At 38.2% G+C, this 27,318-nt stretch overlaps 1 protein-coding gene across 50 annotated transcripts in view; it reads left to right on the plus strand.

The window, feature by feature from the left end:
* Window positions 1–27,318, plus strand: part of PBRM1 (polybromo 1) — a 100,670-nt gene that overhangs the window by 60,710 nt on the left and 12,642 nt on the right. For 40 of the 50 annotated variants that reach the window (XM_042236095.1, XM_042236104.1, XM_042236105.1 and 37 more), the window contains 8 exons: window positions 6,658–6,843; window positions 7,750–7,907; window positions 8,618–8,881; window positions 14,037–14,182; window positions 16,702–16,859; window positions 22,857–23,040; window positions 23,839–24,049; window positions 24,678–24,879. In XM_042236095.1, coding sequence (XP_042092029.1) covers window positions 6,658–6,843; window positions 7,750–7,907; window positions 8,618–8,881; window positions 14,037–14,182; window positions 16,702–16,859; window positions 22,857–23,040; window positions 23,839–24,049; window positions 24,678–24,879 — 1,509 coding nt within the window. The remainder of the gene's footprint in view (window positions 1–6,657; window positions 6,844–7,749; window positions 7,908–8,617; window positions 8,882–14,036; window positions 14,183–16,701; window positions 16,860–22,856; window positions 23,041–23,838; window positions 24,050–24,677; window positions 24,880–27,318) is intronic. The other 10 variants (XM_042236097.1, XM_060402437.1, XM_060402438.1 and 7 more) reach the window with 1 other exon arrangement.

Raw genomic sequence — 27,318 nt, forward strand, 5'->3', positions numbered from 1 at the left:
TAGTAAATAAAAACCTAAGGGGCCCAGCTGAGGCTCAGAAGCATTCTCAGCAGTGAGTGCATAAAGTTTCTGCCCTGTTGTTCAACAGCATGGCTGTCCTTGTGTGGACTCAAGACAAGTAGATACTTTGGTTGAAACACTTAAGGAGGAGGAAATTTTTATTTTAATTGTATCAACCTAAAAATGTTACCTTGAGTCACTTGCCAGAGCTTAGAAATATTCAAAAGTAGGAACTTTTATTAGAAAGTTAATCATTCCTGAAAAAAGAGTTCACATAAAATACCTGGAATGTATAACTTTTCCAAGAGTCATATTTATCTTTGGCATCAAGTCTGCTCCTTAGAATTTTTTCCTCAGGAAAGGGAGCAAAATAAATGGTTTAAGCAAATTCTCATAAGCAGTGCCATATGCAAAAAAAAGGAACCCAGTTGGTGAGGACTGATTTTACCAGCATAGGGCTACCTGCCAGTAGAAACCAGCAGCTTTTTGCCAGAGGGAATGTACTCATTAATGGTGATGAGAGAGAGAGAGTGCGTGAGCGTGTGTTGGACTGGAAGAGGGGGTGGTTTTGTGTCTTGACCGCCAACAAAAGCACTTGATGCAGGAATGAACTGAGTAAACATGCAGCTTTGCTTGCCCCAGGTGACAGTTGACGTTGAGGAATATCCTGAAAATTATTGTAGAAGGACTAACATAAGCTCTCCACACATTCTTGGCTGACTGGAAAGGGGCCCATGTGCAGAGGAGTCGCAAGAAGCTGCTGAGGTGAAGGGGAAAGATACACCATGCAAATAGTAACCATAATGAGTTGGAGTGGCTATATTAATCAGACAAATAAACTTTAAGAACTATTACTAGAGATGAAGAGGGACATTTTCAAATGTTAAAAGGGTCAAACACATATAATACTTACAAGTGTATATGTACCTATGGAGGAGAAAATGGCAACCCACTCCAGTATTCTTGCCTGGGAAATCCCATGGACAGAGGAACTGGCAGGCTGCAGTCCACGGGGTCGGAGAAGAGCCAGGCACGACTTAGAAACTAAGCAGCAAACAAAGTGTGCCTAACAGTGGGGCTGCAGAGTGCATGACGCAAGACTGACAGAGCTGGAAAGGGAGACAGTTCAGTTACTAGATGCGCCTTTCTCAGCAAACGACAGGCTAAACCAAAAATTGGCAAAAGTATGACTTAATAAGATTAGGCTGTCGTAGACTGAACATTATGTCCCCCACCACAATTCATATGTTGTAGCCTCCAGTGCGGAGAAGGCAGTGGCACCCCACTCCAGTACTCTTGCCTAGAGAACCCCAGGGGTGGGGGAGCCTGGTGGGCTGCCGTCTGTGGGGTCGCACAGAGTTGGACACGACTGAAGTGATTTAGCAGCAGCAGCAGCAGCCTCCAGTGTGTTGGTATTTGGAGATGGGGGCCTTTCGGAGATAATTAGGTTTGGATGTAGTCATGAGAGTGGAGTCAGGACAGTGGAATTGGTCCCCTTGTGAGGGGATGAAGAGCAGGAAGACGGCGGTCTGAAGCAGAACATGGGCCCTCACCATACGCCAGATCTGCCTCCAGAACTGTGAGACATGGATGTTCGTTGTTTAACCCACACTGTCATCTGTGGTGGGTCTTCTTACAGCAACCTGAACTCTTGAACAGTACTGTCGATCGGCTTGACCTGATGGACATGTAAAACCCTACACCAGTGACTGTTGCTGCTGCTACTGCTAAGTCGCTTCAGTCGTGTCCGACTCTGTGCGACCCCATAGACGGCAGCCCATAGCCTGCCCACGGGCAGGCTCCCCGGTCCCTGGGATTCTCCAAGCAAGAACATTGGAGTGGGTTGCCATTTCCTTCTCCAATGCACGAAAGTGAAAAGTGAAAGTGAAGTCACTCAGTCGTGTCTGACTCCTAGCGACCCCATGGACTGCAGCCTACAAGGCTCCTCCGTCCATGGGATTTTCCAGGCAAGAGTACTGGAGTGGGGTGCCATTGCTTCTCTGACCAGTGACTGCAGAATACACATTCTTGTAGAGCCTGCATGGAAAATTAAAATAGAAGGGATCATGAGCTGGGTCATAAAACAAGTTTCAAAAATTTTTAAGGATTGAAATCATGCCAAGTTTGTTCTTTGAATGCAATAAGATTAGATTAGAAATTAGAAATCAGCAGAAGGAAATCTAGAAAATCCCCAAATATTTGGAAATGAAGCAGTACATTTCTCAGTAACCCATGGGTCAAAGAAGACATCAGAAGGACAGTTAGAAAAATCTTGTACCAAATAAAAGCAAAAATAACATATTAAAATTTATGGGATATAGATAAGGTAGTTATTAGGAAACTTACAGATTTTTAAACATGTATCAGAAATATACATGTTTAAATTCATAAAAATGAATCCACTTTTCCACTTCAGAAAGTTAGAAGAAGAACAAATCAAGCCTGGAGTAAATAGAAGAAATAATAAAGATCAAAACAGAATTCAATGAGTGAAAAAGACAGAATGCCAGTACTGTACTGAGTGATGTTTGACACACCCATGACAAAATTCTGTATACTTGGAATTTTTTCCTTTTAAATTTAGTCGATACTTTCCCTGGCAACGCAGAATTAATGACAGCTGCTCTCTGAGTTACTCAAAGCCAGCTTTCACAGTATGGCCTCCGCAAGCAGCATCAGTATCACCTGTTAACTTGTTAGAAATGCTGGTGCTCTGTTCCCGTGCCAGACCTACCAATTCCGTAACTCTGAGGGAGGGACGCAGCAGTCTTTGTTTTGGCAAGACCTGTAGGTTGTTCTAATGTGCACTTAAGTCTGGGAGTCACTGCTCTAAGGCCTTGGATTTAATGAGTGGTGGAGCAAAAATCGTATGGCACCTGCCTTCCTTGTTGCTGGATTAGCAGTGATTTGTGAACCCAATATAGGGTGGCACATTCTAGAGAAGAGGCAGTACTGACATTTTTATGGGGTTTTTGGCCATGCCACATGACTTACGGGATATTAGTTCCCTATCCAGGGATTGAATCCAGGCCTCTATTAGTGAAAGTATCAAGTTCTAACCACTGGACTGCCAGGGAATTCCCTGTATTGACGTTTTAAAAACTGCTGGTCACTGTGCTAATTGATCCTTAGATACCAGAAAATATTTTCGATGACTTAATCTATGATGAAGACCTGTGGTAGAAAAGCAGAGCCACATAAAGAAAAAAGCTAGGAGACTTACATTTCCTTTTTCAATGTTGGACCTGTCTTCTGAGCCTGGGAGCCTTTGCTGACGAGAGGAAGGGAAGACTGCTGCAAAGAACTGCTTTCTGAGGCTGCCATAGCATCCCTGTTAGTAATTACTCACCTTTTGCACTAATTCAGAGACTGTTTCCCCAGCATGCAGCTGGAGGTAGGTAGGAAGTGGTGCTTTGCCGTAGAATGTGAGGTCAGCCCTGGAAGGACGGAGTAGGAAAAGCTTAGAAGCAGAGTACTCTGAAGGTTGTTGTAACTAGTTATTTATGAGTATTGAAAGGTGGCAAAATGCTGGAAAGAATGGTGGTTGTGTGTCAGTCAGCCTTCTCTGTCTTTAAGTCACAGAGTAGGTTTCTTAATAATCAGTGGAAATTGAGGGAAACAAAATGTTACCCTGTTTTTATATTAAATGCCAGAAGTAACTATTCCTACTTGGGTCAGTAAGCAAAAGTAAGACTACATAAATGTGGGCAGATGGTATGCAGATACCATTGCTCCTTCTTCCAAAACGATTCAAATGACGAAAGGGGGCTTTTAAAACAAAACAAGCACAAAAGCATTCACTCCCCTCAAAAAAAGTGGAGGAAACAGTAGAAGAGAAGATGATGGCAGTTAAAATTTAGAAGCTAGAAAAATTGATAGCTAATGCTGGCTTCAAGGCTAGCATCAGATAAAGACCTTAGCAGGCCATTTCCTGTCAAGAAAGGCACAAGCATTAGAATGCCATGTACACCTGGCAAATGAAGGTGCATGCAAGACTGGAAGCAAAAAGTTTAGTTGAAAGTCTGAATTTAAAGGAGCTGAACCTCTAGATTACCTCCCCACCCTTCCTCTGACTGTTCATCCCTGAAGTGTCCAGACTCAGGGATACCAGGCTGACTTAAGGGTTGGGGTATGGTTCTGAAGAGGGGAGTTAGGAAAGGATTTATACCAAATGGTGAGACCCCTGACCTTCTAAACTTCTGATCTCCTAGAATAGCTTATAATTTTGAGACAGGGGGAATTTTTCTCTTGAGAAATGCAGCAGGCAGTGGGGGAAAACTAAAGATAACATCTGGTCCTCAGTGAAATCCATCATTCACCCAGCTCTGTGTATGCTGGCCTGTGTATGCTGGAGAGCTTCCAGTCAGCTTTTTAAATAACATTTAACATTTTAAATAGAAGCAGATACTTATTTAAATGGACCAGATATTTAAGTGAAATCTCTCTAAGATGTTACAATAAAGAACAAAACAAAAGAAAGAACCTTAGCGGAAACAGAAACAGTGAAGGCTGCAGGAGAAGCTTAGGCTTCAAGGCCTGGAGTTAGTTCTCTGTGGCTCCACACTTCACCCCTGAGTCATCGTTTCTCATGAAAGGTAGCACAGTTTGTACCTGAGTTGCTTTATCAGCCTGTTGCCTGTCTCTAGAGTTTGGGGGGGGGTTACCAGCCTTCCATTTTGTGCCCTTTCTGTCCCTTTCAGGGCAGTGTTTCCGCTGGTGTAAAATCCCCAAGAACCCTGTGAATCTGCTGCATATGTCGCAAGGATTCATTTGATTAATCAACTGCTAGATAACATTTTCCACCAAAATTGTCAAAACTTTTCAAAAAATTTTTAACACCAGTATTAGAGAGTGAATGGAGAAACAGACCCCCCACTCCCTTGTAGCCAAATAGTGATGGATTTAAATTGGTATAGACTTTAGAACATGCATTTAAAAATATTTAATGGGCTTATTTCCAGATCTTCTATTTATGAAAAATTATCCAAAGGAAGTAATCAAAGAAATGGCAAAGCTTTTTACTTAAAAAAAAAAAAAAAAAACTATGGTGTTTGTAAATGATGGCTTATATATGTTGTTTAGTTGCTAAGTCACGTCCGACTCTTTGTGACCCCATGGACTGTATAGCATGCTAGGCTTCCCTGTTCTTTACTATCTCCCAGAGTTTGCTCAGATTCATGTCCATCGAGTTGATGATACTATCTAACCATCTCATCCTCTGCCGCCCTCTTCCTCTTTTTGCCTTCAGTCCTTCCCGGCATCAGAGTCCTTTCCATTGTTAGGTCTTCGTATCAGACGGCCAAAGTATTGGAGCTTCAGCATCAGTCCTTTCAATTAATATTTAGGGTTGATTTCCTTTAGCATTGTTTGGTTTGATCTCCTTCCAGTCCAAAGGACTCTCAAGACTCTTCTCCAGCATCACAGTTTGAAGACATTAGTTCTTCAGCGCTCAGCTTGCTTTATGGTCCAACTTTGACATCCATGCATAGCTACTGGATAAACCATAGCTTCGACTATATAGATCTTTGTTGGCAAAGTGACGTCTTTGCTTTTTAATACACTGGTTAGGTTTGTTTTAGCTTTCCTTACAAGGATTAAGCATCTTTTAATTTCATGGCTGCAGTCATCCATGGTGATTTTCGAGCCCAAGAAAATAAAATCTGTCACTGCTACCACTTTTTCCCCATCAATTTGCCATGAGTGATGGGACCAGATGCCATGATCTTAGTTTTTTGAATGGTGACTTATAAGCCCACTGTTTCACTCTTGTCTTTCATCCTCATCAAGATTCTCTTTAGTTTCTCTTCACTCTCTGCCATTAGAGTGGTATCATCTGCATATCTGAGGTTGTTGATATTTCTCCTGGCAATCTTAATTCCAGCTTTATGATATAGAAGCCATTAAAAAATATGCTTTAGCAAAACTAAAAATCTTGAAAAGCATTTGATCTCAGAGGAAATTTTTATGATATTAAGTGTATAAAGATATAGTATCTGGGCTTCTCGGATAGCTCAGACAGTAAAGAATCTGCCTGCATTGCAGGAGGCACAGGTTTGATCCCTGGAGAAGGAAATGGCAACCCACTCCAGTATTCTTGCCTGGACAATTCCACGGACAGAGGAGACTGGCAGGCTACAGTCCATGGGGTCGCAAAGAGTCAGTCACGACTGAGTGACTAATACTTTTCATATATAGTTTACAGTATGTTGAATGAAATTCATGTCTCGTTAGTTCTAAGATTCCATTCATTGTGACATAACCATGTAATAACAGGAGAAAGAAATTTCAGTGGTATTAAGATGGCAAGAAAGTACATACAAGATTATCTCTAGAATCACATGACTTATGAGTGGCCTGTTTTCTTCTTTATACCTTCCTGTATCATCCAAAATGACTACAATGAGCATATATTATTATGGTGATTATTTTTATTCTGTAGATACTTTATGTATGTATTTAAATTAGTGGCAATTGGTTGTAATTTAAAAAGACAGTTTTGAGTAGAGACTGTTGGGAATGTGGATATCATACTATTTGTCCTGAATCCTGCCTTGGAGTATCTGGAAAAGGATTAAATGTATTAGTATGTGTAGTTTTAATCCTGCATCTGATTGCCACATCCCTTTCATGAGAACATTTTTCTCTTTTTTACCTAAGAAGCTGAAAAGAGTGAAGATTCCTCAGGAGCTGCAGGCCTCTCAGGCTTACATCGCACATACAGCCAGGACTGCAGCTTTAAGAACAGCATGTACCATGTTGGAGATTACGTCTATGTGGAGCCCTCAGAGGTCAATCTACAACCTCATATCGTCTGTATTGAGAGGCTGTGGGAAGATTCTGCTGGTAAGTTCATTTTAAATTGGGGAGCAAATTGGTGAGATGTGATTATTTTACTCCTTGTTTCTCAGGGAAGGAAATTGTAACTCAGACATTTTATGCCTTTCCACAGTAGTAGTTTTACACTCTTAATAAGTACAATTCACTGCCCACTATATGAGGAACATAGGATTGAGCACTGTTGGGCAGTGGCATAGCTGAGTCAAAAGAAACACAACTTCTTGAAGTCTAGATGAGATTCATTCATTCAACTGATGCTTATTAAAAAAATCCGAGAGCCAAACCCTGTAGGATGGCCAAGAATCAGAAGAACGAAAGGTCTATGTTTTGTCCCTGGCAAAACCCCTCTGGTAAAAGTCACAAATAAAGAAGAAATTGTTATAGAGAGACATGTGGCTTAGAATTTGGCCTAGAATTTGATTTCAAAAAGGCTTCCTAGAACAGTTGGCTTTAACTTGAAACAGAGAATGAATAGGAGTTAATGAAGCCAAAACCAAGGAGAAGTGTGATCCAGACAATCCACTTATTTCAGCTGTTCATCATATAAAATACCTTAGTATTCTTTAACCCAAGTGCTACATATGTCCTTTAGTATATCTTACATCCTTATTAAAGCACACAGCTTTAGCTGTGTCCTGACTCAGCAGAGTAGAGTAGGTCCCATCCCCTTCCTTGTTCTATTTATTTTACATCTTTTACTATAAGGGGGAAAGTAGCATTTGTAGGTGTCATTGCACTTTAGTATTTTTAGTATTATTTCTTCTAAGGTAATTCTGTTAAGGAACCATGGCCTAAAAGCACATTGCTCGGTTCAGCCCATGGCAGAATGGATGGAGTCTTTGCTCATTTTACAAAGAATATGTTATTTCCATTAATGGTAATTCTCCCTCTTTTTCCCTGTTTGTTTTTGAGGTGAAAAATGGTTATATGGCTGTTGGTTTTATCGGCCAAATGAAACATTCCATTTGGCTACACGGAAATTTCTAGAAAAAGAAGTTTTTAAGAGTGACTATTACAATAAAGTTCCTGTTAGTAAAATTCTAGGAAAATGTGTGGTCATGTTTGTCAAGGTAAGAAATTTATTAATCCCCAAACAGTAAATTATTTCATGGAGTTTACATGGAGTTTCACAACCACAGAAAATTGATATTTACAAAATGAATAGCTCTGTTTAAAACTGTTTGAATTTTTTTAGGCTGTGTCTCTGGCTTTATGTAAAGATTTGAGGAAAAATAAATCTGAGCATAAAAGTGAAAGACCTTTTGCTGCCTATGCTATATAGCTGTATGCAGTTAGCTTAAATTTTTTTATATCGCCAGACAAATTTTTAAAGATGATATTTTCTGAAGAATCATTAAATCTTCAGTGTGGTTCTATGGTGTACTTTTTGTTTGTCTGTCTACTATAGGCACAGGCTCAAAGCTTTAAAGAACTGGCTGTCTAAAATACTAATGTACTGTCATAGAGGCAGTTGGTAAAACTTCAGGTCAGTTCAGTCGCTCAGTCATGTCCGACTCTTTGCAACCCCGTGGACTGCAGCGTGCCAGGCCTCCCTGTTCATCAGGGAGGTAAACTAAATAAGCTAAATAGAATATACTGAGCAATGCCATTCTATACAAGGAAATACTCCTAATCTCTAACCATTTACCATTTGTTGTTAGTTGTCAAAAAGTCTTAACACTTTAGCTTTTATTTCTTTGCTTGGTTGGTGTTTTTGTGTTTTTTGGTTGATTGGTTTTCAGAAAATTCACCTACTTGATTTTATTCTTATATCCACCAGGAATACTTTAAATTATGCCCAGAAAATTTTCGAGATGAGGATGTTTTTGTCTGTGAATCACGATATTCTGCCAAAACCAAATCTTTTAAGAAAATTAAACTGTGGACCATGCCCATCAGCTCGGTTAGGTTTGTCCCTCGAGATGTGCCCTTGCCTGTGGTCCGAGTGGCCTCTGTATTTGCAAACGCAGATAAAGGGGATGATGAGAAGAATACAGACAACTCAGAGGACAGTCGAACTGAAGACAGTTGTAACTTGGAAAAGGTATGTAGATAATAGCCACACAGAAAAGAATTTTAATTTCAAAACACCTCTTCTCAAAAATGAATAAAGTATTCAACTTCATAATTAGAAAAAGAGTAATCATATAAAACTTTAGCCTAACAAAAATAAGGGAACTATAAAGGAAAGAGAAATTAATACTTGAAAAACATATAGCTGGACTGAAAATGAGACTTTGATGGGTTCAATGAGATAAACTATCAACTGTCCTAATAAAGGAAAAAGAAAGGCATTAAGCTCAACATACAAAATACAGAGGAAATTTAAAGACTTGTGCATTTCTGTTAATAAATTTGAAAACCTGAATGAGGGCATTCCCTGGCAGTTCAGAGGTTAGGACTTTGCACTTTCATTGGCAACAGCCTGGGTTCAGTCCCTGGTTGGGGAACTAAGATCTCACAAGCCTCTTGGTGCAATCAAAAAATAACTAAAACAAAAACAAATAATAATAGTAAAACCTGAATGAAATGAATAATTTTCCAAGATAATACCAGTTAGTTAAATGAAATCAAGAAGAGATAACATGCTTAAGTAGATAACAACATGAAGAATTTTTTTTTTTAATGTTAGAGAGCTCACTCCAAAAAGTACTTAGGTCAGATAATTCCATAGGTAAATTCTTTCACCCTTTAAGTTATTCCAGGAGTTCCCATACAGTCCTAGGGTGATTAAGACTCCATGCTTCTACTGCAGGGTGGCATGAGTTTGATCCCTGGTCGGGGAACTAAGATCCTACATGTTGTGCAGTAAAGCCAAAAAAAATTATCAGAGTGTGGAGATCAAAGAAAACTTCCCAGTTTGTCTTACCAGGACAGAATAATCTTTGATTCCAAAGTCTGACCAAATAAAAACAGAAAACTGCAGTTGAGTATCAGTTTATAAATATTGACACAAAAAATACTTGGGGAAAAAAGTGAAATCAAATACAAATGAAATCACATTAGTTCTTTCAGAGCAGCATAACCAAGTAGAAGGAAGTTCATTCTCAGAATGCAAGGATTAGTCAAAATTAGGAAAATTTAGTAATATACTTCTTTATATTAGTAGATCAAAAGAGAAATTATTTGATAAGGTATAATATTATCTGGATTGATGTCTATAAATAGATAGTCCCTCACAATGATTTTTAAAAATTGCATATCAAGCCTAAAGTGAAAGAAATTCCTTTGAAAGCTGTATACACTACATAGGTGCTTGCTTTATCATTATTTTTCTGAAAAGAACCAATATAATTAGACAAACAAAAGTAGTGAAATATTGACAACGAAGAGGCAAAATTATTTTTTTGCCGAGAATGGGGGAGAAATTAGCTGTGAAAAGTTTTTGAATACAAAGAGTGCAACAAGTAGAAATTTCAGAATCCAAAAAAAAAAAAAAAGAAATTTCAAAATCCACATGTAAGTTAATAGCTTTCTTGTATAAGCACAACAGTGATGTCATAAGATTTTGAAAGTAAAATGAAACTGTTGAATAGATTTTAACAAATGTTTTAAAAAATCTTGGAAGAAACTATCCAATTCACATGAACCAAAAAAAAAAACCCACTAAGAAATTATCTGAAAAGGAGTATTATGGAACCTGTAGGAGGAAGAGAAACAGTCTACGGAAAGGTATTGAAAATTTACTTGAGTAAGTTGTTTTGAAACTTGACAATACTATCATTCTTAAGAAAGAAAAAATGCATGACGGTCACGAAAAAAAGAAGAAAAACTGAAAGAGCAGTTAAGAGTGTTTTACCCTGCCAAATAATATTGCATTTTACAAAAATACATTGTAAAAATATTGAGTTAGTTCAGAATTGATTAATGAAGGGAATAGGCTTTTCACAATTAAATCCAGACTATAAAGATACTCAATCATTCATTTTAGTTTATATATTTTAACTTTTATTTTGAAATTATTTTAGACTTAACAAATGTGCAGAGTGCTTAGCAAAGATAGTACAAAAACATTCCTTATATTCTTCATTCAGCTTCTGCTAATGTTAACACCTTGTAAAGCATAGTACAAGGATCAAAACCAGAAAGTTAGCATTAATACTATTTACTGATCTAGAGACCTTACTCATTTTTCCCCTTTTGTCCCACAGTCGCCTTCTTTTCTTCTAATTTTATTGAGATATAATTGACATATAGCATTGTATAAGTTTTAAGTTGTACCACGTAATGATTTGACTTAAATACATCATGATAATGATTACCACAGTAAGTGTGGTAATCAACATCCATCAACTCATATAGGTACAACATTAAAGAAATAGGAAAAAAAGTGTTTTTCCCCTTGTGATAAGAACTGTTAGGATTTACTCTCTTAACATCTTTCATATAATGTACAGCTGTGTTAATTATAGTCACCATGTTGTACATTACATCCCTGGTACTTACTTATAACTAGAAGTTTGAACTTTTTGACCGCCATAATCCAGTCCCCCTTCCCCCTCATATCCTGCCTCGTAACCACAAATCTGATCTCTTTTTGTGAGTTTGTGGATTTGAAATATAATTAACCTACAATACTATGTTAGTTCCTGGTATACAGCATAATGATTCAGTATTTCTATATATATTTCAAAATGATCACCATGATAAATCTAGTCATCATTTAAACATATTCAAAACATTAAAGATAAAACATTTAAACATAGTCAAAACATCAAAGATATTATATAATTATTCCCTGTGTTGTACATTTCATACTTGTGACTCATGTATTTTATAACTGAAGGTTTGTATAAACACAGTATTTTAACTCAGCAAGAGAGGATGGAACCAAATGGTATTGGAAAAACTGATAGCTATTTGAAAAAAGAAGAAAAAACAACTACTTGAACTCCTTTCATTTCATATTCCAAAAATAGTAAGGTATAAACATTAAAAAAGAAACATAAGTTGCTAGCCTAAGTACATTTGTGTTATTTACATATAATCTTTTACTCAATTATAAGCTTGGAATGGATCCTTTATATATATTATGTAAAACCCAGTGGCCACAAAAGAGAAGAAAGAGATCATTTTCTAGATTTATAACTGACAGTATCAGTTAGTTTAATGAAACAGTCTTAGGACTGCTGTTGCTAAAGTACAAGAACTCTTTGAAGTCTAGGAAAAAAATTATACTAGAAAAATGGGCAAAGGATCAAATAGATCATTTATAGAAGATCAAAAAAACATAAATGTTTTAATCTAATAGTTTTTAAAATGCCCAGCAAATTGACAGTTCTGAAGACTAGTAATACACACAGCCTGGTGTGAGTGTGGGACAACACATCCCATCAGTGGCTCTGACCCTGCTGTTTGATAACAGGGAATGTGTTCCAACACAGTACTCAACCCTAGGCCACACCCAAATGCCCGTGAATAGGAATATGTCACACATCCATTCATATAATGCAAATGCTTAGTCAGCAGAAGGAATTAACAAATTGTAGAATGGAATATGATTCCATCATTACTCAGCAAAACCAAAAATGTGTGCTTTATGTTTTATGTCTGTGTAAACAACATGAAAACCTATAAAGTGGTTAAACTAAACTAGGTGGTTATCTCTGGGGTTGGATCACAGAAAACTTGATTTTAAAATTTTTCATACTCTAATGTTTGAATTATTTCCAACAGATGCACTTTTTATATAGGGGGAAAGCAGCATTTTTAAATTCTTAGTGTAAAAAACAAGAAAAAAATTTTTTAGTTTCTTAGAAAAAATATCCATTTTAGTGTCATTAAAATGTTAGGAGCTTGGGAAAGAACATGATATTTTGTACATTTTATCAGTATGTCTGGGAATCATAGAGATACTAATTTTAAAAGAGGAAATACCAGTGGCAATCAGTGTGGGAATTAAATTTGTTTTTGTTGTTGGAGTTCATTAGTACCCCATGTCCTGTGTATGAATTACTTTTTTTAGTCTCATATCTTTATTTTAATATTGCATGGCTAAAATATATTATACCAAGAAATTTTTAGAAGGATAACTAGAACAGAACCCATTCCTAAAATAAATATGTGTTCTTAATCTCAGGGCTTGCTTTTTCACAGCTTCCGTTCCTTCTAGCACCCCTCAATCTGGCATATGTATGGAACTTCTCTCATTCTTAAGAATTTTCCAAGAAGTCCACTTCAGTATCACATTTGAAATCATAAAGATCAAAGCATTAAATTATCTGGGCATTCCAGAAGAGTTTGTTTTTTTTTCCTTAAGTTTTAAGTTTTTGATATTCTCAGGAAAATGCAGTAGAAAATTTGTGGGTTTTGCAGTTTCCTCAGTTTTTATATGTTTTAGAGCTTTTGTATTTAAAACACCTAGTGCTATGCTCATTATCTGCTAGTTTCTTAGTAAATTATGTTTCTTAGTTTCATTAATCAGTTTTTTTCTTTTCTTTTCTTTTTTGTTAAGACTGTAAGAACAATAGTGAACATTAAGTGGTTTTATGAGCCAGGTGTTATTCTGTGTACTTAACATAGATTGTGTCATATAAGCTTCCTAACAACCCCATCTGATTTGCATGCTGTCTTCGTTTTACAGATGATGAAACCAAGGCATAAGAGGTCAAGTAGTTTACCCAGTGTCACAGCAGTCAGTAGGTGACAGACCCTATAAATTATTAAAAAGCAGAGTATGTGTGTTTCTGTCACAGAGGCTATACTGTTCTTTCCATGTTAGAATAAATCAAGATGGTAAAATTTTTAAATCAGTTGTTAATATACAGAAATTAAGAGCTTAGTAAATATGGTGAAGAGGAAGTTTGTATAGTATTTGCTCCTTTATAACAGTTGAATGAGGCTGTTTCTGAAATTAAGTCTTCATTGTTGGTGGGTTGGTTTTTTGTTTTTTTTTGGTTTTTGTTTTCCTTTTTTTTTTCTGGCTAAAGTCTCCGAGAATGGGAAAAGGAAGGAGGGAGTAGTAAAAGGATCTTTGAGTAACATTTGATGAAAATTAACTAGAAATTTAAAATAGATACAGTATTTGATAAGATTTAGTTTAATTTCAGTAACCTAAACTTTTGATTTCCTGTTTATTAGTTTCTGCTTACGGTTATTTTTTAAGTTAAAATGAAGGAAAGTCTGCTTTGCCTTCATACTTTCTTTTCCAACTCCTTGATTGTCAGCTCCCTGTCTTGAACCAGTTTCCTTTATCACAGGAGAAAGAAGATGTCCCTGTGGAAATGTCGAATGGTGAACCAGGTTGCCACTACTTTGAGCAGCTCCGGTATAATGACATGTGGCTGAAGGTTGGTGACTGTGTCTTCATCAAGTCCCATGGGCTAGTGCGTCCTCGTGTCGGCAGGTGAGCATTTTGAGTTCAGAGAGGACAAGGTTTGGTTTGAGAGATTTGGTGCCAGTAGGAATTCATTACTGTTTAGGATGAAGACCAAAGTCCCTCCCGTGGGAACATTACCTACTTTCTTTCACACCACGCTCTCCCATCTTATGCCTCTAGCCACACTTCCTCTCTTGAATCCTGTTGTGTGTGTGTTTTTCTTTCTTTCTTTTTCTTTTTCTCCTCCTGTGATTTACTGAACTCTTCCACCCAGAAATCTCCCTGCCAGCTTCATATGGTGAACTCTTTTTAGCTTAAATTTGAAATGGCGCTTCCTTAAGGAAGCCTTTCCTATCTCCTCTAGACTGGATTAGGTCCCCCTATTACGCATTCTCAGAGCTCTGTGTATTTCCTCTTCCTCAGAACACATATCAGTTTTATTATCAGGCTTCCATATGAGACTACAAATGGCCTGAGAGTTAGAGGCCCTCTCTTTTTGAGCAAAAAAGTGATATACACCTTTATATCCCCTGCTGCAAGCATAGTGCATGAGGCTCAGATATTTGATAAACAAGTAAATGGGTGAAAGTATGGTTGGATGGCACAGAATAGCAGTAAAGGATTTTAGGGAACAGGGCTGGGCAGTAGAGGATAGTAATTAAGGAAAGTAATTGATTCCAAGAGATCTTGATGTAAGTCCCAGCCCTGTCGGTTTAATGTTCTTAGGCAAATTATTTACCTCTCTGGGCTTCAGTTTCCTCATTGTATTTGTTCATCATTTAGTAATTGTTTACTATATATGTACTATTTGCTAGGTTCTATAGATACGTTAGTGAATAAAAGAGACAACTATCCTTAGTCTCCTAGATCTTTTTTCTAGTAGGAAGACAAACTATTAACGTGAGTAAGTAAAGTATATGGTACGTTAAATTATGATGTATGCTATGGAAAGAAACAGAGCTGGATATGGGAAATCAGGAGTGCCATGGTCAAAGTAGGGTGTTCAAAACTTTACATAGGCTGATGTGTAAAGCCTCACTAAGAGTTCACAGTTGAGCCAACACTTGAAGGAACCAAGGAAGTGAGTAATGTGAATATCCAGGGAGAAAGCTTTCCAGTGACAGAGAACAGCCAGAGCAAAGACTGGAGAGAGAAGCATGCCTGGGCTGTTCAGATTAGAGCTTGTGACAAAGGGATTGGGTAATACTTGAGGTAGGTAGGAAGTGCATGAGCCAGGGGATATGGTGCAAATTGTGTCAGGCTCAGAAACTACTGAAGGGACTTGGACCTTTACTGAATTAAATGAAATACCATGGATTATTTTAAGTGCAAAAAATGGCATTTTTTTCCCCTCCGCACTCCATGGCATGTATGATACTAGTTCCCTGAGCCGAGGTCAGACCTGTGTCCCCTGCAGTGGAAGTGCAGCATTTTAAGTACTGAACCACGAGGGAAGTCCCCAGAAGTGACATCTGACTTAGGTCTTAGCAGAAAGGCTCTGTCTACTGATTATTAAGAATAGACAGTAAAGAGTCAAAGGTAGAAAGGCAAAATCTTGCAATAATCCAGGGAAGAATGATGGTGTCTCAGGCCAGTAGTCAGATCCAGTTCTACAAATCAGATCCAGTTTTGAAAGGTTGAGTTAAGAGAATGTAGTCCCTGGTGGCTCAGTGGTAAAGAATCTGCATGTCAGTGCAGGAGACGTGGGTTTGATTGCTGGGTTGGGATATCCTCTGGAGAAGGAAATGGCAGCCCACTCCAGTATTCCTGCCTGGGAAATCCCATGGACAGAGGAGCCTGGTGGGCTACAGTCCATAACGTGGCAAAGAGTTGGACACGACTGAGCACCTAAACAGCAACAATAGCAGCAAAGTGTCCAGGAGAGAGAGAGGAGTCAAGGTAACTCCTGCATTTTGATCTGAAGAACTGAAAGTGTGTATTAACAGATGAGGATGCTGCTTTATGTCTGGAACCTTGAGACTTTGGGAACAGTAATAATATCAACCTTATGGTGTGGTTCGGAGAAATAGAACAGTATCCTGCATAGAGCAGTCAGATGTTTTTATTTTTTTCTAAGGAGATGGTCAGTGGCTTTCATTAGATTCTCATGAGATAAAGAGGTATTAGATCTTGACCTACAAGAAGGTCATGAACCATGGCCTTAAAGGAATGTCTGCCACTGATGTGATCTGACCCCAAATATTGATGAGCTGTGTGTTTGTTCAGCTGATAAGTCCAACTGATAGATGCTTTGTATCTCAGGAAGAAAACTTGGGAGTCAGCTTAAACTATTAAGTTGTATTCCTTGGTATTATGTTTAAAAAAATGTTCACTTCTTTTTTTCCCCAAATATTTTTTCATATGTTTAAAGGGGGAAAAAAAGAATCAAGAAAATTGTCTTACTATCAAAATAGTCCGTGAAACTCCTCTAAATATAGCATACCATTAAGTTTTTGGTTAGCAGAATGTTTGTTAGATTAAGCCTTCAGGAATGAAATCCATCAGAATTCTAATTTAATGGAATTTCTCCATTTTTTCCTCCCAAGAATTGAAAAGGTATGGGTCCGAGATGGAGCTGCATATTTTTACGGCCCCATCTTCATTCACCCAGAAGAGACGGAACATGAGCCAACAAAAATGTTCTACAAGAAAGAAGTGTTTTTGAGTAATCTGGAAGAAACCTGCCCCATGACATGTATTCTAGGTATGTATTCATACTTTTCATTTAATCACGCTCATTCCATAGTTGAGTCATTCCACACTTTTTCTGTCCTGGGCACTGTTCCAGGTGCTAGGTATATAGCAATAAAAAAATCAAAATCTCAGCCTTCTCAGAGACCTAACTGTGTGGAGCAGAGGCTGGGGAGTCAGTTAGTAAAATAAAATTAAATATATAGAACATCAGGTAGTAATTAGGGCAATGAATGAGAATAAAGCAGAGCACGAGGATAGAGAGTAATGTTGCAGGGAGGTTCTGGTTTAGGTCATATCGTCAGCAAAAGCCTCTCTGGTGGGTGACAGGAGAGCCGAGCCCTGAAGGAGGTGAGGAAGAAAACCATTCAAATAGCGGCTGAGAGTTTATTCCTTTTAGGCACTGCAGACATCAGCTGCAAAGACCTTGAGGCAGGGTATCTGGGTGTGTTTGAGTCACAGTAAGAAAGCTCCTTACTTCTAGTAAGGAGACAAAGGGAGCCTAAAGGGGAGACTGAAGTCTTCTTTGGTTAGAGTGACTGCAGCTGTGCAGGGGGTCTAGTAGGGAATGAGCCCTCTCAGGTGACTGGGCTCTCAGTCATGGTAGGTCATGTGCAGGGATTGAGCTTTAACAGATAAGAGGTCTTATGAGGAGTCTGAACAAAGAGGCATGTGAGCCAACATGTGTATTAGAGGAATCTCTGTGACTGCGGTATGGGGAATTGTAAGAATGAGGTAGGAAGCAAGGAGAGCAATTAAAAGTCTCTGTTGGATTAACCCTAGTAATGTTACTGTTCCAATTCCAGAAACAAGGTCTCTTGCTTTGGCTTCTGTTGAGTCATCCTCCTGAGTGTGCAAAGTACCATTCTGCTTCTGAGATATAGTTACATGATTCATATACTGTCACCATTTTCAGCTCTTGGGTTTCTTCTGGCCCCAAATTAACTCGATAACTTACGCTAGCTGCTACCTACATCTTTTTGAATGGTTTTCCAAAAGGTTACTAGTTACAACTTTATATTGATTACCTATGGTTGTAAAGTTGAAGAAGCCACCATGCTTATGATCAAAAGGAAATTTGCAAGTTAAAAAACATTTTATTTATATGTTTGGCTGCCCTGGGTCTTAGTTTTGGTGTGCAGGATCTGCTCTCTTTGTTGCGGCATACAGGGCATTTAGTTGCAGCGTGTGTTCACTGACCAAGGATTGAATCTGGGTCCCCTGCAGTGGAAGCGCAGAGTCCTAACCACTGGACCACGAGGGAAGTCCCTAAAAGTATTCTATACTTAGACTTTGTCTGGTTGCTTTAATGTTTATCTATATTGTTCTTTGGTGCTTTGAATTTTTTTCAGAATTGAATATGGTAATCATGTCTGAATGATTTTCTCTTCCACTCTAGGGAGAGACAACAAAGCCTAGTGAAGTTATTAAATCCTTCTTGAGTTTCTGCAGCAGAGAAGGTCTTCCTTTTAACTTGTGCTCTGGAGCTTTACTTCCAGTGAGGAGACAGAGGGAGCCTAAAGGGGAGACTGAGGTCATCTTTGGTTAGGCCAACTATATCATTGATTGTTTTTTGGTTATTTTCCTAGTGATGACCCTGGGGATTACATCTTAAACTTACGAAAATCTGATTTTCATATACACTATACAAAAAACTCTGTTCCTCTATAGCTCCATCCCTCTCCTTTGTGTTATTGTCAGAAATTACCTCTTTATACTGCATGAGCCCCGTTATCATAGATTTATAATTATTGCTTTATGTCTTTAAAATCATATAGGTTGAAAAACAGAATTTGCAAACCAAAAACATATTGCCTTTTATATTTACCTATGTAGTTACCTTTACTAATGTTTTTTATTTCTTTGTGTGGCTATAAGTTATTATCTAATGCCTTTTCACTTCGGCCTACAGGACTCCCTTTAGCATTTCTTGTAGGACAGGTCTGCTCACAAGAATCTCTTCTCACCTTTTGTTTATCTGGAAATGTCTTAAGTCTTCCATTTTTGAAGGATATTTTTGATGTATAGAGAACTCTCCATTGGCAGTTTTTTCTTTCATGTCTTTGATCACATTTGGGGAATTTGGGGCCACTGCATCTTCAGATACTTCTTCTTGCGCTTTTCTTTTTCTTCGCCATCCAGGACTCCTGTTATGCCTGTGTGGGTCATGCTTAACAGTGTGCCTTGGATCTCTGAGATGCTCTTCATGTTTCTGTATTCTCTTTTTCTTTCTTTCTCAGACTTTTCATTTTAATTTTCCTGTCTTCAAGGTCATTGATTGTTCTGTGTGTTTGTTGAACCCTTCTAATAAATTTTTCATTTTAGTTATTGTACTTTTCAGCTTCAGAGTTTCTATTTCATGGTTACAACTTCTGTCTCTATTGATTCTCTATTTGGTGAGACATCATTCTGGTTTCTTTTAGTTCCTTGTCCATCATTTCCTTTAGCTCTTCTGGTGTATTTAGGACAGTTGATTTAAATTCTTTGTGTAGTAAGTTCAGTGTCTAAACTTCCTCAGGGACAGTTTCTGTTCATTTTTTTAATCCTGTGAATGGGCCCTACTTACTTGTCTCATGCATGCCTCATAGTTTTTTATTGAAAACTGGATATTTTGAATAGTACCAAATAATATAACTCTGGAAATCAGATTCTACCCCTCTCCTTAAGTTTTGTTGTCACTGCTTATTGTGAGTTGTTACTGCTTGTTTAGTGACTTTTCTAAGCTGCTTTAAAGACTGCATTCTTTGTTGTGTGTTGTCACTGAAGTCTCTGTTCTGCTCGCTTAGTGGTCAGCTAGTGATTTAACAGAGAATTTCTTAAGTGCTTGGATCCAAAAAATAAACCCAGCCCAGATTCCCAGCCTTTGTACCTGCATAGTGCATCTTTGCTGAAGCACACATTTGGCACTCAGCCCGAAAAGTCCACACCTCGGCCCCTGTGTGTGCTGCCTGCTTGCGCAGGCCTTGACAGCCGAAGGTGAGAGCCTGGGGCCTCTCAGCTCTTGGCTGGACGTGCACCTTCCCGTAGCGTGTGCATGGCTTTCTAGATTTCCAGGAATGTGTGGAAGCTTCTCAAAACTCTTATTCCTCAAAACATCTCACTTCCCAGTTTTTTCTCCCAAGCTTTTCAGCATGTCTACTGTTTGCCCCAACTGATATCCTTTGCCAGCCCCAGCTGGTGGCAGCTATGTTTTCAACAAAAGTACCATAGCTACTTCCCTGCTATTTGGATGTTAGGTAGCAGTTTGGAAAAAGTAAAATTGTATCCATCTCTCACATCAGCTTCAAAATAAATTCCCAGATTAAATATAGGCTTAAATGAACATAGGAGTAGTAAAGATACCAAAGGAAAGTGATGGGGAAGAAATTTTTATAATCCTTAACATAAAACCCAGAAACCATATAAAAAAGATTGATAAAGTCAACTATATAAAAGTTTAAAATGTTTGGCAGAAGCAAAGACAGGTGACAGCTTTGGGAAAATACTTGCAGTGTATATCAGAAAAAGTTCAAATTTCATTCATATATGAAGAACTATTAAATAATTAGAAAAAAAGATCATCCAATAGGAAAACAGGCAAAAATTAATAGAGAGCAGAGACAAGTGGTTCTTAAAATATGCACAACCTAAGCCAGTAGAGAAATGTTAAGTTAAAATTACCCAGATGCTACTTTCTTAAAAAAATTATCAAATTGTCAAAGATTCATATGTTTACTAGTTGACAAGAATATAGGGAAGTGGCATTTGCCCATTTTGTGGTGGGTTTATGAATTACCATCACCTCTGTGAAAGGTAAGTTTGATAATACCTATAAAAATTAAAGTATATGTACCCTTTGACCCAGCTTTTGTACTTCTAGATGTTTATTCCTCAGGTGTACTCATTCATGTGCAAATTCATATATGTCTTAAAGTATGTCAACGTGGTCTTGCTTCAGTGAGAGAGCAAAATTTGGAAAAGAAACTAAACATCCACCAGTAGGGAACTAGTTGAATAAATATATTAATACCAGCAGTGATCCTTAAAATATATTTATTTTGCACCAAAATTTAGGTGTAAAACAATATGAGTGATATGCTAACCATTGTAAGTCCCACCAAGACCCAATGCAGCCAAATAAATTGTTGTTGTTCAGTGTTGGCTAACTGAACTCCTTGTATCCAACTCTTTGTGACCCCGTGGGCTGCAGCACACCCATTGACAGTGTTGTACAACCATCAGTACTATCCATTTCTAGAACTTTTCATCATCCCAAATAGAAACTCTGTACCCATTAAGCAATAACTATTCATTTCCATCTCTTCCAGCCCTTGATAAGCACTATTTTACTATCAGTCTCTATGAATTTTGCCTATTCTGGGTACCTTATGTAAGTGGAATCATGCAAAATTTTTCCTTTCTGAGTCAGACTTATTTTACTTCGCATAAATAAAAAATCCTCAAAATTCATCCATGGTGTAGCATGTATCCAAATTTTATTCCTTTTTGAGGCTGAATAGTTTTTTATTGTAGGTATATGTAACATTTTGTTTATTCATTCATCTGTTGATGGACATTTGGGTAATTTCTATATTTTGGCCAGTTGTCAGTGATGCTATTGTGAACATTGGTATATGTGTATCTGAGTCCCTGCTTTCAGTTCTTTTGTGTATTTACCTAGAGGTAGAATTTCTGGATCAACTTTCAGTTCAGTTCAGTTGCTGAGTTGTATCTGACTCTTTGTAACCCCATGGACTGCAGCATGCCAGGCCTCCCTGTCCATCACCAACTCCCAGAGTTCACCCAAACCTATGTCCATTGCCATCCAACCATCTCATCCTCTGTTGTCCCCTTCTCCTCCCACCTTCAATCTTTTCCAGCATCAGGGTCTTTTCAAATGAGTCAGCTCTTTGCATCAGGTGGCCAAAGCATTGGAGTTTCAGCTTCAACATCAGTCCTTCCAGTGAATACTCAGGACTGGTCTCCTTTAGGATGGACTGGTTGGATCTTCTTGCAGTCCAGGGGACTCTCAAGAGTCTTCTCCAACACCATAGTTCAAAAGCATCAATTCTTCAGCACTCAGTTTTCCTTATAGTCCAACTCCCACATCCAGCTGCACCATTTCACATTAGCAGCAGTGACATATAGTGGTTCAAGCTTCTCCACATCCTTACCAACATTTGGTGTTTTCCGGAAGTTTTATTTGGCTTTTTTCCCTTCATAATAGTCATTGTAATGAATGTGAAGTGGTATTTCAATCTTTATTTGTATTTTCCAAATGATTAATGATGTGAGCATCTTTTCATGAGCTTATTGGATATTTATATATCTTCTTTGGAGAAATATCTATTCAGATCATTTACCTGTTTTTTGAGTTATTTATTTTGTTATTGCTGATTTGTTGGAGTTCTTTGCATATTCTGGATATTATACTCTCACAAGAGATATAATTTGCAAATATCTCCCACTGTTCTATGTGCTATCTTTTCACTTTGTGTCCTTTGAAGCACAGAAGATTTTCATTTTGATGAAGTCTAATTTATCTTTATTTTCTTCAGTTGCTTGTGATTTTAATGTCACATTTATGAGACCATTGCCTAATAGAGGGTCACAAAGACTTATACCAATGTTTTTCTGTAAGAGTTTTATAGTTGTGTCTCTTACATTAAGGTCTCTGGTGCCTTTTGAATTAATTTGTGTATATGGCATATAGTAGGCTTCTAGCTCCGTTCATTTGCATGTGGTAATCCAGTTGTTCCAGCACTGCCTGTTAAAGAGTCTGTTCTTTCCCCAATTGAATTGTCTTGACACCCTTGTCAAAAATCAGTTACCTGTAAAAACTCAATTATATGGATTTATTTCTAGACTTTTAATTCTAGTCTATTGATCTGCATATCTATCCTTACATCTTTATACCCTTTAAATCTTCTGATTTTAATCATGTGAATATATTAATTTAAAGGTTTAAAATAATTGTTATTGATGACCACAGTAACTCCTTTAATTTCTCTCCAAAATTTTTCTTTTTCAGGAAAATGTGCTGTGTTGTCATTCAAGGACTTCCTCTCCTGCAGGCCAACTGAAATTCCAGAAAATGACATTCTGCTTTGTGAGAGCCGCTACAACGAGAGTGACAAGCAGATGAAGAAATTTAAGGGACTGAAGAGGTTTTCACTCTCTGCTAAAGTGGTAGATGATGAAATTTACTACTTCAGGTAAAGTTGAAAAAACTAAGAAAGAGCACTTTCAGTTCCTTTGATATCAGTAAAACTTATATCAAAATTGCATAGTCCATGGTGGGTTTTTATTGTTTTGTATTAGGTCTTAAACTAGAGAATAGACATTTCAAACAGAAGATATTGATTAATTAAATATTAAAGGAACATCCTCATAATCTGCTGACATGTGGTGACTGCGGACAGCCCTCTTTGTGTAGACTTCAGTCATTGTAATGTGGAGGCAGGAATCTTTGGTTCTGGCACACATAATCTGTCTATTAGGAGACTGTGTAGTTCTGTAAACTGCGGAAGTTCTTCTCAGTGTTTCTAGGCAACTAGATCTCAGCTTTCGATCCACTGCTTTTGTTGGGTATTCAGCAGAATCCCTTAACAACACACATCTGAGAACTTCCCTGGTGGTCCAGTGCTTAAGAATCCACCTTTCAGTGCAAGGGATGCAGGTTCGATTCCTAGTCAGGAAACTAAGATCCCACACGCAGGGTGACTAAGCTCGCACACTGCACTAAAGATCCCGCAAGCCTCAACTAAGACCTGATGCAGCCAAATAAATAAATAATTATTTTTTTAAAAAAGCATCTGTAAGTAGATGTGACTTTATAAATAAATATATGTTTTAATTATTTCCCTTGTGGACTTAAAGAGTGGACGTTGCACATTACAGAAAGTTGGTTCTGAGTATTAAGGCAGAATATTGTTTTCCAGTCCATCCTGGAGTAGTGTCAGGTGATTTCATTTCACTTATTTATTTGTTTATTTTTATGTCCCTTCTTCTAGAAAACCGATTGTTCCTCAGAAGGAGCCCTCACCTTTATTGGAAAAGAAGATCCAGTTGCTAGAAGCTAAATTTGCTGAGTTAGAAGGTGGAGATGATGATATTGAAGAGATGGGAGAAGAGGATAGTGAGGTCATTGAGCCTCCTTCTCTACCTCAACTTCAGACTCCCCTGGCCAGTGAGCTGGATCTCATGCCCTACACACCCCCACAGGTGAAGGTGGCGGGTTCCTGTTACTTGTCTTAGTCCTAGCTCTGGTTTGCAGTAAAAAGAAAGGAGACATCCAGCCCCTCTGTTATGGGAGCTTCAACCTAGAAGTCTTCAAAAAGGAACAGATTTTTTTATTTTTTCCTTTCTTGATGCCACTAATAATTTAAAATGTAGTATCTTTATAAAAAAGTTTCATAGATAGCTGGCTTTAGTGGCAGGTTTAGTTAGAAAGCTCTCCTTATCTTGCATTGAAAAAACAAAACAATGAGCAATTGCATCATTCTCTTATTCTAGCTTTTATTGCTCATACCTTTTAAAGTCTCTTTCTTTAGGACCCCATCTTTTGGTTAAGGTGATCCCTATACGTATTTTCTTCTTATTTAGAATTTTCTCAAGCCTTGATTGTGAGGTCACCATTATAGATTGCAGTCATGGAATTCAGTGGAACTTCCATTTTTCTTATATGATCAGAGGCCAGAAATAACTGTGTTTTGAATAAGTAAATGAACTATAAACTGAAGATGTCTGTAGAACAGTAGCTATTGAATTGCACATTTTTGGCTTACCAAAACCTTTAGTAATTGACAAGATGCAGTGTTCTGATGCATTATAAGAGCTTTCTTTCTTACAGTCTACGCCCAAATCTGCCAAAGGCAGTGCAAAGAAGGAAGGCTCCAAACGAAAGATCAACATGAGTGGCTACATCCTGTTCAGCAGTGAGATGAGAGCTGTGATTAAGGCCCAGCACCCAGACTATTCTTTTGGGGAGCTCAGCCGACTGGTGGGGACGGAGTGGAGAAACCTTGAGACAGCCAAGAAAGCGGAATATGAAGGTAAATAGAGCACAGGCACAACTGTCTAAGCTTCGTAAGCAAGGGGGTGTTTCCAGCAGTGCACGAGCTTAGGTTGACTCTCTGTTCTTTACCACTTGCACATGAACTTTGTGTTGGGGGCTTCTCCAATGGCTCCCATCCAGCAGTTTAAGTGTCAGCCTTGTCCCAGCTGAGCAAGTGCTGCCTCTGATTTGGCCTCTGATCCTAGTGTGTTGTTTTTTGTTGTTTTTTTTTTTTCTAAAAATTTCTCAAATATTTAGCTGTTTAAAAAATTGCATGATTTTTTTTTCTTTTATTAAGTCCTGTAAGCACACATGTGTTGAGCTGGGGAATGATTGTACAAGGATGTCAGATACAGTTTTAGTTAAAATTTCATCTGAAACGGGGCTTTTAAAATCAGTGATCTTCTATTATGGCTCTTGACAAGCCGTATAAACTCCAGGCTGAGGCTTGGCTGAAGCGCCTGGTTTTCTACGCCTTTCCTGGCCTGTGCTGCATTCAAGCTACTTTTAAGGTGCTTGGGTTCTCTTTGAGAAAGCTCAACTGCCTTCATTTCCTTCTACTCTATAATTAAATTATTTGGGGCTGTGAGCTATCATTCAAGGATTTGGTGGTTTATAGCCATTAGGGACAGACACTTGATGGAGATTTTTTGGTTTTTTGTTTTTTACTATTAGGCATGACTTTAGTAAGGAAATGAGTAGTAAACATTAGGTTAGGCAGGATGATTGCCCTCAGAGCTGTATTTTTTTCATTTGGAATTGAATACAGTGCTTCATGTTGACAGTTTAACGCCCTCTCTCAAATGACCACAGTGATCACCATTACCCTTCTTGACAGGGTCCAAACCCATGATTTTCCAACGAGCATAAATAAATTAATTATCAAGGCTGCCTCCTTTATTAAACTTTATGGAGTTTCCAAAGAAACTCCTTTTTTTAAAAAAAAGTTTACTCCTTTCATTTTTTATATAGTTGATTTTTAAAATTACCTGACAGGCTTCCCCAAGGATCTTCTGTAGAACCCTAATCCTACAAGATGTTCAACCAGAAAATATTTGTGGCAAAAGCAGTTTGAGAAGCACTCCACACACTTTCTCTCTTGGAAACTTACAGTGTATATTGCCATATTAAAGTCTTTAAACCTGCAGTTAAGAACCTGTTTTTTTTTTCCACCTGGCATTTTCTGAAACTTGATCAGGTATTCATGTAATATCTGCTAATATTCCTGAGGAACCAATATTTCATGGAACATTCTTTGAGAAATCATAGTCAGTTCTATAAGAACCTACAACCTTGGAGAGCATTGGTATTTCTAACCATAGTGGAAGTTAAGACCCAGATATATCAGTTGGAGGAGTGTTTCAAATGAAGCTCACATGGCTATAAAGCCTGGTCCAGGACAAAATGAAGCCAGTACTGCATGGCTGGCTACTTAGAGTGTGAACAAGAGTGAGAAATGTATCTGGAGATAACATAAAAATGCTGGAGCCAAACTGAAGAGAAGGAAGAGTGACAACTTCTGGGAAATTCTCCCAGGTTCTAAGGGGAGTCTGAAATTCAGTGAGAACTTAAGCGAGAGGAGTTATGTGACTCACCAGTGTCTGCCTGAGACACCAAGTCTGAGCTTGTGGTGTTCTGACCCACTCAGTTCAAAACCCAAAGTTTGGAGTTTGGCTGACTTCATTTAATGAATCTCTTTTCTAAGACAGCCTAACTGGGCTCCTCCCAGAAAGAACCAGCAGGTCCAATATTCCATCCCCAGGCTTGAACTTTTCTTTTTTCAACTTCATTTTTTTGCTCTCCCATTTTACTGTTTCATTTGTGTAATGAAAATATGAGAACTTAATGTGGGGGTCTAGGTCATCAGTGTCTCACTTTTTTTGTTTTGTTTTGTTTTTTAAATGCTAGTTCAAGGAAATGGGTTGTTAAAATGGCCTTTGTCCCTCACGCTCACTGTAAAGAGGATCTGTACACTGGGACAGTGTAGTGAGTGATGACGAGTCTCTGCAGGTAACTTGCAGCCAAGGAAGCTTTGACTTGCTTGACTTTCACATTCTTACACAAAGGAGGACTGGAACCGTTGCTTCTCGATGCTCTTTAAAGCCATGTGACCGTGAGCTGTCTGCCCCCTCCTTATATCAGCCAGCGGTAGCCTTTTGAATTCCATGTTGGAGGGTTAACGTGTGGCAGTTGGAGTTTGATGCCAGGAAATCAGGGCTACTGCTGGTTCTCTCTGTATTCTTGGACAAGTCACTGTCTGTCTCCCAGTCTCAATTTGTCCATGTGAGGAGTGGAAAGGATTTCCTTTTTTGTGAGAGTTTTGGTAATGCACATTTCTAGAGTTCGCTAGTCAGTGTCCAGCCTTGCCAGCTCCCGAAAAGACTGGGAATTGTGATTGTTGGGGCTGCTGGCCATGGAGATGCAGAAAGAGTAACTC

This window comes from Ovis aries, chromosome 19 (assembly GCF_016772045.2).
Source record: "Ovis aries strain OAR_USU_Benz2616 breed Rambouillet chromosome 19, ARS-UI_Ramb_v3.0, whole genome shotgun sequence".
Lineage (NCBI taxonomy): Eukaryota > Metazoa > Chordata > Mammalia > Artiodactyla > Bovidae > Ovis > Ovis aries.